Source organism: Hemiscyllium ocellatum, chromosome 23, assembly GCF_020745735.1.
Source record: "Hemiscyllium ocellatum isolate sHemOce1 chromosome 23, sHemOce1.pat.X.cur, whole genome shotgun sequence".
NCBI lineage: Eukaryota > Metazoa > Chordata > Chondrichthyes > Orectolobiformes > Hemiscylliidae > Hemiscyllium > Hemiscyllium ocellatum.
Window position 1 is genome coordinate 29,612,620 of NC_083423.1, and position 13,665 is coordinate 29,626,284.

Genomic DNA, 13,665 nt, shown 5'->3' on the forward strand with positions numbered 1-13,665 from the left:
GCATCATCTCCAAACTTACTCACCATACCTCCTATGTTCACATCCAAACTATTTATATAAATAACAAAAAGCAGTGGATCCAGCACCAATCCTTATGGCACACCAGCTTCCAGTCTGTAAAGCAAGCCTCCACCACCCTCTGTCTTCTACCTTGGAGCCATGTACAATATTGTTGAATCTTTTGTGTTTTTGCTATAGAGGAATGGTAACATATGCCAGCAGTCATTTGTGACCCTGTCTGAATCATGGGCAGGGTCCTTACATTTTAAAATGGTCGATAATCAAAGACTAAACATTGTTCCAAAGTATTTGCATTAAGGAGGACATGCATTTATCAGAAAAATATTAATTCATAGATCTTACATAAAAATTGTTTTACTCAGCTGCACATGAGATCTAATCTGCCTTTCCTTTGTTTTAAATTATTTGTGTATGATTATTCTTTTGTGCCTCCTTTATCAGTAATTAAAATCTGGACTCCATAATGTAAAGAAGGCAATCAGTGTGTTACTGATGATTTTGTAGTACGGGAACAGAGAATAATAGAAGATGAAAAAAATCTCAGCATTGCTAACTGCAGGGTGGCAGTATAATGAAGCATGTTTGCATCATTAGAGAGGATCAGCAAACATGTTTCAGCACAGTATTTACTTCTGGCACCCTAGGAATACAACCCTATCCTGGGTGCAGGTTGTGAAATGTGACCCATTAATACTGTTGGTTTTTGCATCTGAGACTTAATAAGCATTGTGAAAGAAAGAACATTTCTTACCCCTTCCTTGAGCAATTAATTTGGCATTTTAAGAAAAGAGAGAGAGAGAGAGAGAGACACCAATAAAATAACTAATTAGTTGTAGACTGTACCTCATCGTAGGATTTGATCAGAGTGTCGAGAGTCTTTTCACCATTTTGACCTTCTATCATGCTGTGCCGAATCTGGAAGACATAACCTTATAACTTGCAGTTTATCAACTCTGTGCAACAGTTTGTTCCAGTAACTAATATGTGATGAAACTTCCAAACAGTTGTATAACCCTAGCTCAAGCAAAATCCAATGAAGTCACTTCAAGTGCCATATTAAGGTGTAACGCTAACAAAAAAGGACCATTATTACCAGATTTTCAAGAATTATTAAGGATGGGCAATAATCTTGGTTTTGCCAGTCGAGCCTACAGCCCATGAAACATTAAAGGAAGTCATTTGAGGGCAGCACAGTGGTTAGCACTGCTGCCTCACAGCGCCAGAGACCCAGGTTCAATACCCATCTGAGGCGGCTCTCTGTGTGGCGTTTGCGCATTCTCCCCGTGTCTGCGTGGGTTTCCTCCGGGTGCTCTGACAATCCAAAAATCTGCAGGTTAGGTGAATTGGCCATGCTAAATTGCAGTGTTAGGTGAAGGGGTAAATGTAGGGGAATGGGTCTGGGTGGGTTGCGCTACGGCGGGTCGGTGTGGACTTGTTGGGCCGAAGTAATCTTTCTAATCTAATCATTAGTTAATAGTATTGTGATAAATTACAAAATGGTGATTCTAATGTACCATCCGAAGAGAAGTATAAAGATTAATTTGTTAGTACAACATCGTAAATTATAAGGGACAAAATGCCTTATGATAAATAAATGAACAGCTCAAAAACACTGCTTAAAATCAACAGTGTCTTAGGGAAATAAGAACATGTTCTGTAAAAATACACATATTAATACAGCTCATGATTAAATGTTATTTGAACGTTCTGGACTTTTCAGTTTCATCCAACAATAATCAAACAGTACATTTATGGAAATTTCTGTTTCTGCTCTGTGCCATGTTCCAAGTTCCATAAATCCGACCTGTGAAAATATGCCTGGGAAGGCTGGGGATTGGTTCTGGGTTTATAGGGGAATCTATGCCCTTGGATTCATTCCCCATAACATCTCATACCTCCTATGGCAAACTATGCTCTTCAACTATCCCCATGGTTCTTTATAGCTTCTATGCTAAATTAGTGCCCTTCCATGCCAGCTCATGCCCCCCATCCACCACCTATCGTCCTTTAACCAGCTGTATTAATTCAACCTATATCTAACATGTCAGACCCTATGCTAAAATTACGTAAAATTTTGCATCTAATGATGAAACTACTATTTCAAAAAATTCATTGATAAAAGCCTATTTACTGAACTTAACTTTCCCTACAAAAACAAACAATTGAATACACAGTTCCACTTCAAAGACTTTATAAATACTTGGAGCTGCCATTCAGGCTGTAAACTGACAGACTGCACAATGTATAAATTAAAGATTATTGTACTAATCACGCAGGTTTACATCAAAAGACAGTGTGATACAGCACTCTGATATTTTTAATACCATGGTCAAAATGATTTGGCAAAAGAATAATTTTCTTGACAGTTCCAATCAGATTACACACACATTTATGTCTAATTTTAGCAATCATGAAGAGAGACTTAACTCTTTGAGAGGGCAGTTGTCCTCCTTCAATGTTTCCCAGGACCATATACAAATGGATACATCATCCCTCCAAAGAAATCCAGCAGCTTTCGACTACCTCCTACCAGGTCTGAAATTCCTAAGTCATGCTTTGGACATCCCACTCATGAAAGTCAGATCAGCCTGATGCAGTTGCATTCTAATGCGAAAAGGGTTGGTGAACTAAGGATTAGGACACTCCATTGTTTCTGCCCTGTCTATGATAAGGATGTGTGTCATATTTGGGGTTGAGAGTTCCAGAATTGGCTCTTCGTCACCACCTTTGAAATGCTAGAAAGACTCTCAATCTATGTAAAAATTCAGCTGTGTATACACCAATATATAAATACATGAAGACAGTGTGTAGGTAGTTCAGAATAGTCAAGGAATATCATTGTAATTCCAACGGAAAGATTATTAAAATGTTTGTACATGGCACACACATACTGCTCTCAAAGACTACAAACTGTCATCATGATCTTAACTAATGATTTGCTACTAAGATTTCCCCCTTATTTTACTCATCCAAAATTCAGTTTAATGTTCTTTGGTCCTGGACTGATTTCTTGAAACTTTCTGAAGTCTCTCTTCCAGATTGGTTACCACTATATATAAAAACTCCATATTTATTAATTGAACATGGGCAATGCCACAAGTAAAATGTGGGATGCCAGATTTTTTTCTTTGTAGTTAACAGATCATCATTCAACCTAGTTCATTTGTAGCGGTGAAAACAGTAGCTATAAAATAGGGTGGCACAGTGGCTAGCATTGCTGCCTCACAGTGCTGGGTCCTGGGTTCGAGGCCCACCACAGGTGACTGTCTGGGTGGAGTTTGCACATTTTCCCTGTGACTGTGTGGCTTTCCTTTGGGTGCTCCAGTTTTCTCCCACAATCCAAAAAAGATGTGCAAGTTAGGTGAATTGACCATGCTAAATTGCCCATAGTATTAGGTATGTTAGTCAGGAGTAAATATAGGGTAGGGGAATGGGTCTGTGTGGGTTACTCTCCGGAGGGTCGGTGTGGACTTGTTGGGCCGAAGGGCCTGTTTCCATAGGTAATCTAATCTAATCTAAAAAATGTACATTAGCATTGAGTCACAGTAGGACACTTGCACCATTAGGAACAACCAGAAATTCCATTCTAGTGGTATTTCACTAAGCAGCAATTACTGTTTACGTTTTCTAGGGGTGATATTATTATTCATTATTCATCAGTTCAAAGACCCAAATGTTTGCCAAAAAGGATGCAAGTTCACAAAATCATAAAGGAGTCAGAAAAAGAAAAACAAGGACCACATATACACAGTATACCTGGAATATGAGGGCCACATATACACAGTATATCTGAGCAGGCTGCCTAAACACTAACTGAAATGAACTCCCACAATCAGGCCAATTGGCACTGAAAGTTTGCCAGTTAACATCTGCTCATGATTATGGAGACAGACTGTCATGTTCAATCAAGAGGTGATGTTTCATGAAAGCACATCATCTGAACTGCGGAAAATGACAAAAAAAATTACAGGCAATTTATAGATAAATAAAAAATATTGTGAAGTGTTTCATAAAGTCAATCCAGGCGTTATGGAGTTAAAAGATGTTGACATGCCACTCATGGTAGCCTCTGGCCAGTAATGATCGTCTTACCTCCACTTTCATTTCATTCTCCAATTCCGCATCTAGAAAATCCAAAGTGACGGGCTCCTGAGATTTGGGATTCTAAACCAAAAGGAATAATCATCAAGCAATAAGTTAAATGTACAATGTAAAAATATTGAGTTCAACATTTGAGGCCAAATCATGACAAGGTTTTGCTTTGTACCTTTCTCAGTAAGGAAAGTTAAACAAAAAGTTGGCAGTGGATAAAATAAAATGCTTAGAAAAACAGTTCTCCAACATCTCATTTAATGGAATATTCAGCTGTAATGTGATGCATTTCTGAAGTGCTCGTTATAGATTATTGAACTAAATGCTTCTACTGAATAATATTTCTTTGAAAGTGATTTAAACTGTGCAAACGCTTGTTGATATTTGGCCCATATGAATGCTAATAGGCATTGTACTATTGGAATTAACTGTCTGATACAACAAGCAAAATGATTGAATTATAGTAGCAACAACTATCTTCTGCATCTTCAAAGGTGAAACAGCCTGAACTTAGTTTTATTATCCAGTACAACCAGTACTGTGCATTTTGGTGAATCAAATAGAATTGTACTCTTTAATTTATTGAGCCCAGATAAATGTTGCAATCTGTGTTCACAAGCCAGCACAGGAATCAAGCTGACCCCTTTCCTCAATGCATATCTCATTTAATCTGGAGGTTTAGATTTTTTGGCCATAGCCAATACTTTACATGATCATGCTCTTCAGCTGGGTTTACTGTCCTTCTGTGTAATTGTTTTTTCACCTTGCAAGAAATACATTTACAAATTTTAATGTGAACCTTTGTTTATGGCTCAATGCTCGACAGTTATTCTCTAAAAATTGTAAGGAATAGTAATTACCCCGCAGGCAGCATACAGAATGATTTTGAGAATGGGTAACATTGAAATCAAATGTTGATGTAACTCGAACAAAATACACAATTTGTTGTTAATTTGTTTTGAATTTTGCAGCAGGAATTGATTTAGACCAGAATAAAATGTAGTTGTGCAATCATACAACGCAGGCTGCATACTCTCAATCACAACAGCTATTCACTGAGGATTCATATTCCTGAGCATTAAATTAGTGAAATTATTGGAGAATTAGTGAGTAAATTATTATTGCAATCTTTCAATTTGATTGCAGACTACATTCAGAGCAGAAAGTATTTTTCATTGTGAAAACTCAACTATCATTCAATTAGTCATAGAAATCTATGGTTGGACTGGCTCACTACTGAAGTTCTTTGGTTTGGAGTCAAATCACTTTTTTAGAAATGGGAATTTTCAATATCAATCCTCAAGTCAACTGAGGAATTTTACAAAGTGTGTTGCTAAGGATTGAAAGTCAGCACAGGAATCAAGCTGACCCCCTTTCTCAATGCATACCTCACATTTAATCCAGAGGTTTAAACAAAAAATGCAGTTCGACCCATGGGACCACTTAATTCAAAGTCAGGAAAGAAAAACAAGATAGTATCACCTTGATTTCTTTCCATCAAACTGAAAGTATCAGCGATCAATAAGTCTATCATTACAAAATGCAAACATACACTGGCTTCATACAGCACCTGGAAACTTGCAATCAATATAACTGCAAGTAAAAGTGGATTGGCAAGGAGTGCAGCTTTTTTCCAATGGATCAAGGTGCACCTCACTGCAGGTGCCTTATGCAGTGACATTCAATCATGCCTCTATGCTAACTCTGCAGGCTTTTCAAAACAGTTTCTCTTGACATTGCCAAAGTAGAACGGAACTTATTGTATTTTACAATAAAAACATAGGAGTCACCCACATTAGCTAACAAACCAAATTGAATTAAATCAGAAAGTTTACGTGCAAAGAAGACCCCATGACATTACCAACCATGCAGCATGCATCAAGACATTGGTATGAGGAGGTAGCAGATCACGTCACATTCCAATATATGTGGCCATGGAAAAAAAATAAGAGTCAGAAGCAATTATACAAAACATCTTACATAACAACAAAACAGAAATGATAAATTACAGAGGAAGAAACTATGAACTTTACGATGACTTTCAAAAAATAGCACTGTGCTAGTCATTTATAATTTGAAACCATGTGTGAAGGGTTTAACAAATTGGGTCAAATTATTTTTCTTTAAAATGTTCTAGAGCAATGTGGATTGGCTCTGTAAGAGATGGCAGTTGGTCACACTTTTTTAGTCATTATGCTAAATTCAGGTTAGTATTCCTCATGCCCTATTTGGAAACAGTGAAACACCATTTATTTTGCAATACAAAATGTAAAGCTGCTGAAATAAGCAGTTTAGGGCTGATTGCAAGACTGCACATCATTAGTCTTGACAACATTCTGCCATATTTTAAGTTTAAATTATTCAGCTGGCTCAGAGTACCACAGACTGCCGTGCTAGCTTTACTCTATAGCTGAAAATCAAGGCCACTGAGCAGCTCTCCTAGCATATGCTTGTATGTATCCAAGAGCAAATGTGTAGAATTTTCTCATTCAATAAGAAATGAAGTAATCAAAATTCACTGCTCTAGTCACTGTGAAACATGTAGTAGAATGTCCATTATTTGTAAGTTGGAAAACTTGTGACCTTCCTGTTTTTGTTTCAGAACATACCTGAAGCTAATCATCCTAAAGCTCTAATTCTGTTGATCACATTTACTCCTATTTTTGGTATCCTGACTATTGTGGTCCACTCACCAATCAATTAGAAAAGTCCACAAGCAGTCCCTAAATAATGAACAATGCTCTGAATTTACCTCCAGCACTTCATGATTACTGCTCTTGGGTGAGAGTGTATCAAATAGTAATTCAAGGCCATTTGCCCTCAGTTATCTAGGACAGGAGCATAACCACATGCCTCTCCCATTCAATCTCCTGGATTGACACACCTAGAGACCGGATGTCCTAGATTTACAATAGCCTGTGAAGGCAAGGTTGGTTGTGCAGGTGCTCGGGAAGTGATACTTGAAGGAAGCATCAGTCTTCCAACAGTTCTGTAGTGCTGGAATTTCTAATGGCTGGCAGAGGGGAACCAGGAATCTACACCCTCTAATTAACATGCTGTTAAGCTCACTGGAGAGCTTGTTCCAAAGCTGAGAGTGAATGTCAGGAAGAGCAAATGTTCTGTGACACTTTGGGTCACATTTGGCAAGATCACAGCGGAGAGCCATAACAGGTGAAAAACCTTGTATTAAAACTAATGGTGAAACTAAGGCACTCAGGAAGTGTTTGGGCACTTGTATGGGATGCTGGTTTTTTCTTTCTCCTTCGAAATCCACTCCACTGTGTGCCCTTTAAAATTGTCCTCCATCACAAAGTTCTGGCTTCAGATCATGCTCAGCACCATTAGTTGCATATCAAAGTCACCTCTGGGTTTTCCCTGTCATATTGCATCATTGACACTGACATGGGGCCTAGAAATGACCCACCTATTACTTTCACAACCTACAACTGAAAATCCAGCCTGCAGTCTCTAGACTAAGTGAATTCTATTACTGAATAATCACACCAAAATGTGTCTGAAATTTGTGAATTTGCAACCATAGTACTAGGAATTCTTGTTTCCATAATATGCAAGAATACAGGATTTTCCTATCCCTTCAACCAGAAATACTTTAATATGTTGGATCTACACTAAACTCCTAATAATTTTGTATCTTATTGGAATGAACTGCATGGCATTTTATATCTGGTAAAGGTTTGTTGACTCTGCTGTTAATCTTCAGAACTACTCATTCATGAGGATTCCCTTTCAGAGTTTATTTTCAAAAATTGTGAAATAAAGTAATGTGATTAATATAGTTCATGAACAAGCATTCTGGTGAATGAGTAAACTTTAAACATTAACTGATTTCTCAGATCCTGCCTGGTCTGTTGCACATTGCCAGCATTTATTAATTCTATTATGTTTTATCATCTATTGGCAATTTGAGCTAAAATCATACAAAACAAAACCTGATCCTTTGATTAGATTAGATTAAATTTGATTAGATTATTTACAGTGTGGAAACAGGCCCTTCGGCCTAACAAGTCCACACCAACCCTCCAAAGAGCAACCCACCCATACATTTACCCCTTCACCTAACACCACAGGCAATTTAGCATGGCCAATTCACCAAACCTGCACATTTTTGGGCTGTGGGAGGAAACCCACACAGACACAGGGACAATGTGCAAACTCCACACAGACAGTTGCCTGAGGCGGGAATTGAACCCAGGTCTCTGGCGCTGCAATAGTACACACTGCTGTTACTGAGCATTGGTGGTAAAAGGAGTGGATGCAGTGCCAATCAAGCAGGCTACTTTTTCCTGGACAGTCTCAAACGTCTGAATGTTGGTGGAGCCGCACTCATCCAGGCAAGTGGGGAGTATTCCATCACACTCCTGAGACATGTGCTTTGTAGATGGTGGACAGGCTTTCAGGAGTCAGATGGTGAGTTACACAGCCTCTGACCTGCTCTTGTAGCCACTGCACTTATGTGATCAATCCAGTGGAGTTCCTCATCAATGATAATTCCCAGGATGTTGACAATGGGGGATTCAAATGATGATAACATTTGATGTCAAGGTACAGTGGTTAGATTGCCTCTTATTGGTGATGGTCATAGCCTGGCATTTGTGTGACACAAATGTGACTTGTCACTTATCAATCCAAGCCTAAATATTATCCAGATCTTGTTGCATTTGAACATAGACCGCTTCAGTGTCTGACGAGTATGAGGAGATTGCTCATAACTGAAATAATCTCATTTTTTTGGTTGTTTTCAGTCCAGTCATAAATAGCATTGAAAATTGGTCAGGAAACTGAAGCCTAGAATTTGTACTGGTGAAATTGAAGAACATGGGGTCAGAAGTGGCAAGGAATATCATTATTAACAGATGTCAAAGGTTCTATTCCTTAGGTAATGCAAATGCTCATTCAAGATTCTAAGCAATGTGATCCATGACTTATCATGCTTATTAGCAATGACTTAGAAATTCCTCAGTCTCTTCCACTGTAAAAATTTATCAACAGAAACCTATCAAAAATCCCACATCATGCAGAAGGCTAACATTGACTTTTCCTACAATATACTCATGCAAGAATTTCAATTGAAAGGCTACAAAAAGCCTATGAAAACAGCATACCATACACACACACACACAAACAAAATCAATAGCTCAGTAAGATTTTAAATGCATGGAGCTAGTAATTCAAAGTATTTCAGAGAATGATACATGAATTCTGGAAAAAGGGGACCTTTTTTCCTGATACAATTTAGTGTTTTAACTGTGGTTTGTATTAGTTTCATGCAAATACTTTGAATACAAGTATTATCTGACAATAGCATATTTATACAGGACCTGAAAAAACTAATTCTTCACAGATGTTTTTCTTATATTTAAAACAGCGCACAATTGTAAACAGGTTCTTCAAGTTTGCTTGAAAATGCAGTGTGCAGAATTTGTAATTAACTTATATACATTGAACAGAAGAAATGTTAAGTCGTACTGACATGTACGCAATTCATTTTAATGAACCATCAGACCTAAAAGTATGCAAACTTGACAGAGAATTTATTAAATTATATACTGAAGGAAAGCAAAGCCATCTTTCAGATTAGAGTCCTAAATAGCTCATAGGAATGAGCAAATAATTTCTCAGGTCAAAATATGGTTTTTATTATACCAATGTGCATTACTAAACCTCTGGCAAGTTATCATTTGTGCTTTTCTAACTCTACCATATGTCACCAGTTTACTTTAAACTTTCTATGTCCTTGGGGTCTATGTGGTCATGAGGTGGTAAGCTGTATTAGAGTGCTGCTCAGAGCACCTTTTTGGAACTGAGCCATAGGAAGAGTTGGGAAATGTCATTCAATTATTTACCTATAGAGAGGAAAGGTTAAGTTACACACTGTCCATAAGTTGGTTCAAAAATATAGGTGAAACGCAGCACATAAGCTTTGCACTAATCCTATTCATTGGGGGAGGGTTCGTGGGTCAAAAGTACAACAAGTGAGGAAATAAGTGGCTCCAGATGATAGAGTTGAAAACTAAGGACATCTTAATGTATTTGACAGCCCATGTTAGTGCTTTGTCTTCACCATAAAACATAATGGCCTAGATAGTCTGATGGCCAGAAAGCAGTGCAGACTAAAGTTGCACATCAGGACCACACAGAATCCCAGATGCAGCAGACTCTGTTGGAATAACCTGGGAAATTAAATTTTTCAATAGAGATTCCCCTCCATTTGAAACCCTCCAAAACAATCAATTGAAGTCAGAGAATTTGGAAGGTTCTAAATCACCTAAGCTTAATAGTTACCCAGGAGAACATAAAGGACTGAAATCCTAGTTTATCTGGTTAGCTGAACCCCCCGGCTCACCAATGAGCACCTCCACAGCAGCCCCTGAACAACACCTCCCTGATCTCTCACATCCCAATACCATTCTTTGACCTAACCTGATTCCATAGTCCTACCAGATCTGACACTGTCTGCTGCCCTCTCCCCTGCTGCCAGGCTGACTCGCAACCCCCTCACCCCCTTCCATGTCCCGGGACCCACATTTACTCCTACAATTGACTGACATTTACTCCATTCCCAAACCCAGAACTGGCAACAACCAGCTCCTGGACCAGGCACCCCCATCTTTATCTAGCCCCCTACCCCATCCTCCCAGCTCCAAACATCTACAGGCCCAACACTCCCTGTATCCAACACTGTTGACCATTTCTCCCCCAACAGTGGCCTGAAGCCTGAAACTGACACCACACAGATCAGATATTTCTTCTTCCTACAGTCTGATCCAGCACCTCAGCAAACCCCTAGCCCCCATTCCCCCACCACCAAACCCCCACCCCTGATCTTGAAACTCCTCCCATTATAAGCAGTCAATTGTTTATTATTGACATACTAGCAGCTTATGTACCTGGTACTCCACCCACTTGGCACCCATCTTGGCTGTTCCCTAACCCAACTGATAAATTACCCACCCTGTCACCCTAGCATCACACCAATTTGATATCCTACCACCTGGCAACCTAACCACTTAACTGACTAGCACCATCACCCTAAACTTGCCCTTTCACAGGAGCTGTCAACGTGGCTGGCTGTGCTAATGTACATTTACATCTCAGACCATGACAAACTAAGTGCTGCAAAAGGGATCTGATTCTCTTATGGCTGGATTTTGTGGATTCCTACACAGATTTATAACAAGAGGCTCATGCCTAAGAATCTCTAGTGCAGGGGGCATCAACAGGTAAATGGGAACACTTCAATCCAAGCAGGGCAGAAATAGCATTTCCAAACCTGATCAGAATATCTGGGCCAATATTTCCACATCCTAGATTACATTTGTCAAGCTCACAATTTGTGGAGAAAAGTCTAGGTTAAGCGTTGAGTTCAAGTGTCATTTCCATACTAAAAGTAACAATGAACTATTTTGTGGATGAATATAATTATAAAAGCAGTTGTGATGCTATTTTCAAGGAAAATCCTCCCAGGCAGCAAATTCATAATGATAATATTGAAACTCAAATACAAAACAAACTCAAATCTAGATTATTCTGGATTTTTCTTATTGATTATCATGAAGTTATTATTTTCAAATACACAGATATAATCTGTTCCTCTATAATAAGACTTTATGTGCAATGTCAACCAAATCAAGAGTTAGACTCTGGACAAAACAAGTTACTTGAACTAAGGTTACTTGGTGATATAAGCATTTATACAATCATTAACTGTCCATCAAACATTGGAATAAAATGAATGATTTGAATTTGCTTTCCCAAAGTGACTCCTACATATCAACATTGTGAATTCCCTGAGTGGCTGTATACTTTTCTATCGAGATCTATTCGAGTGCATACAGGCAAATATTACTGCTGTTGACTTCTACTTAGCACCTGGTCACTTTGTTTAATGGCTAAAATTTTATTTTTCTCAAAGTTCTTTGTGATGGGCTCATAAATCTCTTAAGTAATAAATGTCAATAGAAAATGTGCTCTTCACAATTAAGTCATCATACATGAAAGTGTACTCCAGTTAACAAAGAAGTGCATGAACCTTGTGCAGTATCTGTAACAAATAGCTCAACCTGACAAACATCAGACTAAGTACTTTGCTACATTCACATGTTCAAATCAGCCACTTTGATCTTAAAATGTATTTTTTTTTCTTTAAGCTGATATTATTCTCATGTTTAGCAGCCATCATTAAAATACAAAAGCATGTCACAAAACATTATTACTGAACTCGTCAAGCTTCTGCGACATTGGATTAGTTTTTAAACTAGGCCAGTAGAAATGCATGCTTCAGAATGTTCTTGGTAGCCAGGCTGACAGATAGGCACTTAAATGTAAGCTTGCCAAAGCTCTTCATAAAAACCTCAATGCTGGCAGCTTTGCAACACCAATGGTACCTTCAACTGCATTACCTGTGCATTAGGGTGCCTTTCCCTTAAATTAATCTTTGGGATCCCTACACCAATTGACTAATAAGGTAATAAGAAAGTAAGGTTTTTAGATTAATATGACAATGATCAGTAGGAATAGTATTATGAATGAAATGGCACATTAATGAAATGGATATCAAATCATGTATTTCAAATATGGAATTAATCAGGAAATACAACAGTGGTCTTGATTTTTAAATGGAACTTGCAATTTGTAATTCAGATGCCAAGATGAGATGTCAAAATAAGACAGTAATGTAATCATTCATCCATGATTAAATGCATAACTTGTACATCTTAATTATGAAATCCAGTGGACAACATGACTGGTGAATGATCAATATACATTTAAGTTTATTTATTATATACTTGTGGTTTAAATGCAACCTCAATCTTTGAAATCCCTGGCCTGGTAACCTTATAATCAAATCCTAGAGCTGACAACCTCAAGAAACTCCTTCCATGCTTGTAAAGAACACGTTTAAAAGTTATCGACAAAATCATCAAATATGCTAGATCAAGAATCCATCAGAATCCATTACTCATGAGGGGTGGGTTTTTCAGCCAAATCTTTACTCCTCTATAATCAGGCCTCATAGTACATTTTAAAATAAATTAATTATTTCTTACAATTTAATAGAGGTAGAATTTAGGCTCAGTTGGAATATCTCATGGACAAAGAAACAGAAATGAGGAAATTAATTGCAGGGACTAGTTGGTTATGATCCACAGTTGTGTTAATGTCCCAACCAAAATTGTGTTGTGCCATTTTTCATTTGCTAAGGGAGATGTCTTAAAGTCTGGTTATCAAACTTTAGCACATATTAATGAGTATCCTAATACCTCTTTATTGATGTTTGTGAATTATGTTGTCAAAGTTTGCCAGACAGTACCAGCCAGTTTGATGACTGAGGCTAACTCTTTCTGACACAATAATATTATTGACAGTTGATACCAGCATTAAGAGATACCTGTCTCCCAGCACCACAGTCCTTCCATTCCTCTGGAAATTACTGGAGAGGCAAATATCCCAAAACTAATTGTTAATGACAGATGACCATCTGACAAACATGAAATAAAAGGTCAAAGTTATTTGAGATGTGGCTCAATGCTG

The 13,665-nt window shown here is 38.0% G+C and overlaps 1 protein-coding gene across 3 annotated transcripts in view; it reads right to left on the reverse strand.

The window, feature by feature from the left end:
- The window catches only part of LOC132826725 (voltage-dependent calcium channel subunit alpha-2/delta-1), a 668,330-nt gene that overhangs the window by 100,405 nt on the left and 554,260 nt on the right, over positions 1-13,665 (reverse strand). For 2 of the 3 annotated variants that reach the window (XM_060842843.1, XM_060842845.1), the window contains 3 exons: positions 12,534-12,590; positions 4,114-4,185; positions 865-936 (listed from right to left, as the gene is read on the reverse strand). In XM_060842843.1, coding sequence (XP_060698826.1) covers positions 865-936; positions 4,114-4,185; positions 12,534-12,590 — 201 coding nt within the window. The remainder of the gene's footprint in view (positions 1-864; positions 937-4,113; positions 4,186-12,533; positions 12,591-13,665) is intronic. The other variant, XM_060842844.1, reaches the window with a different exon arrangement.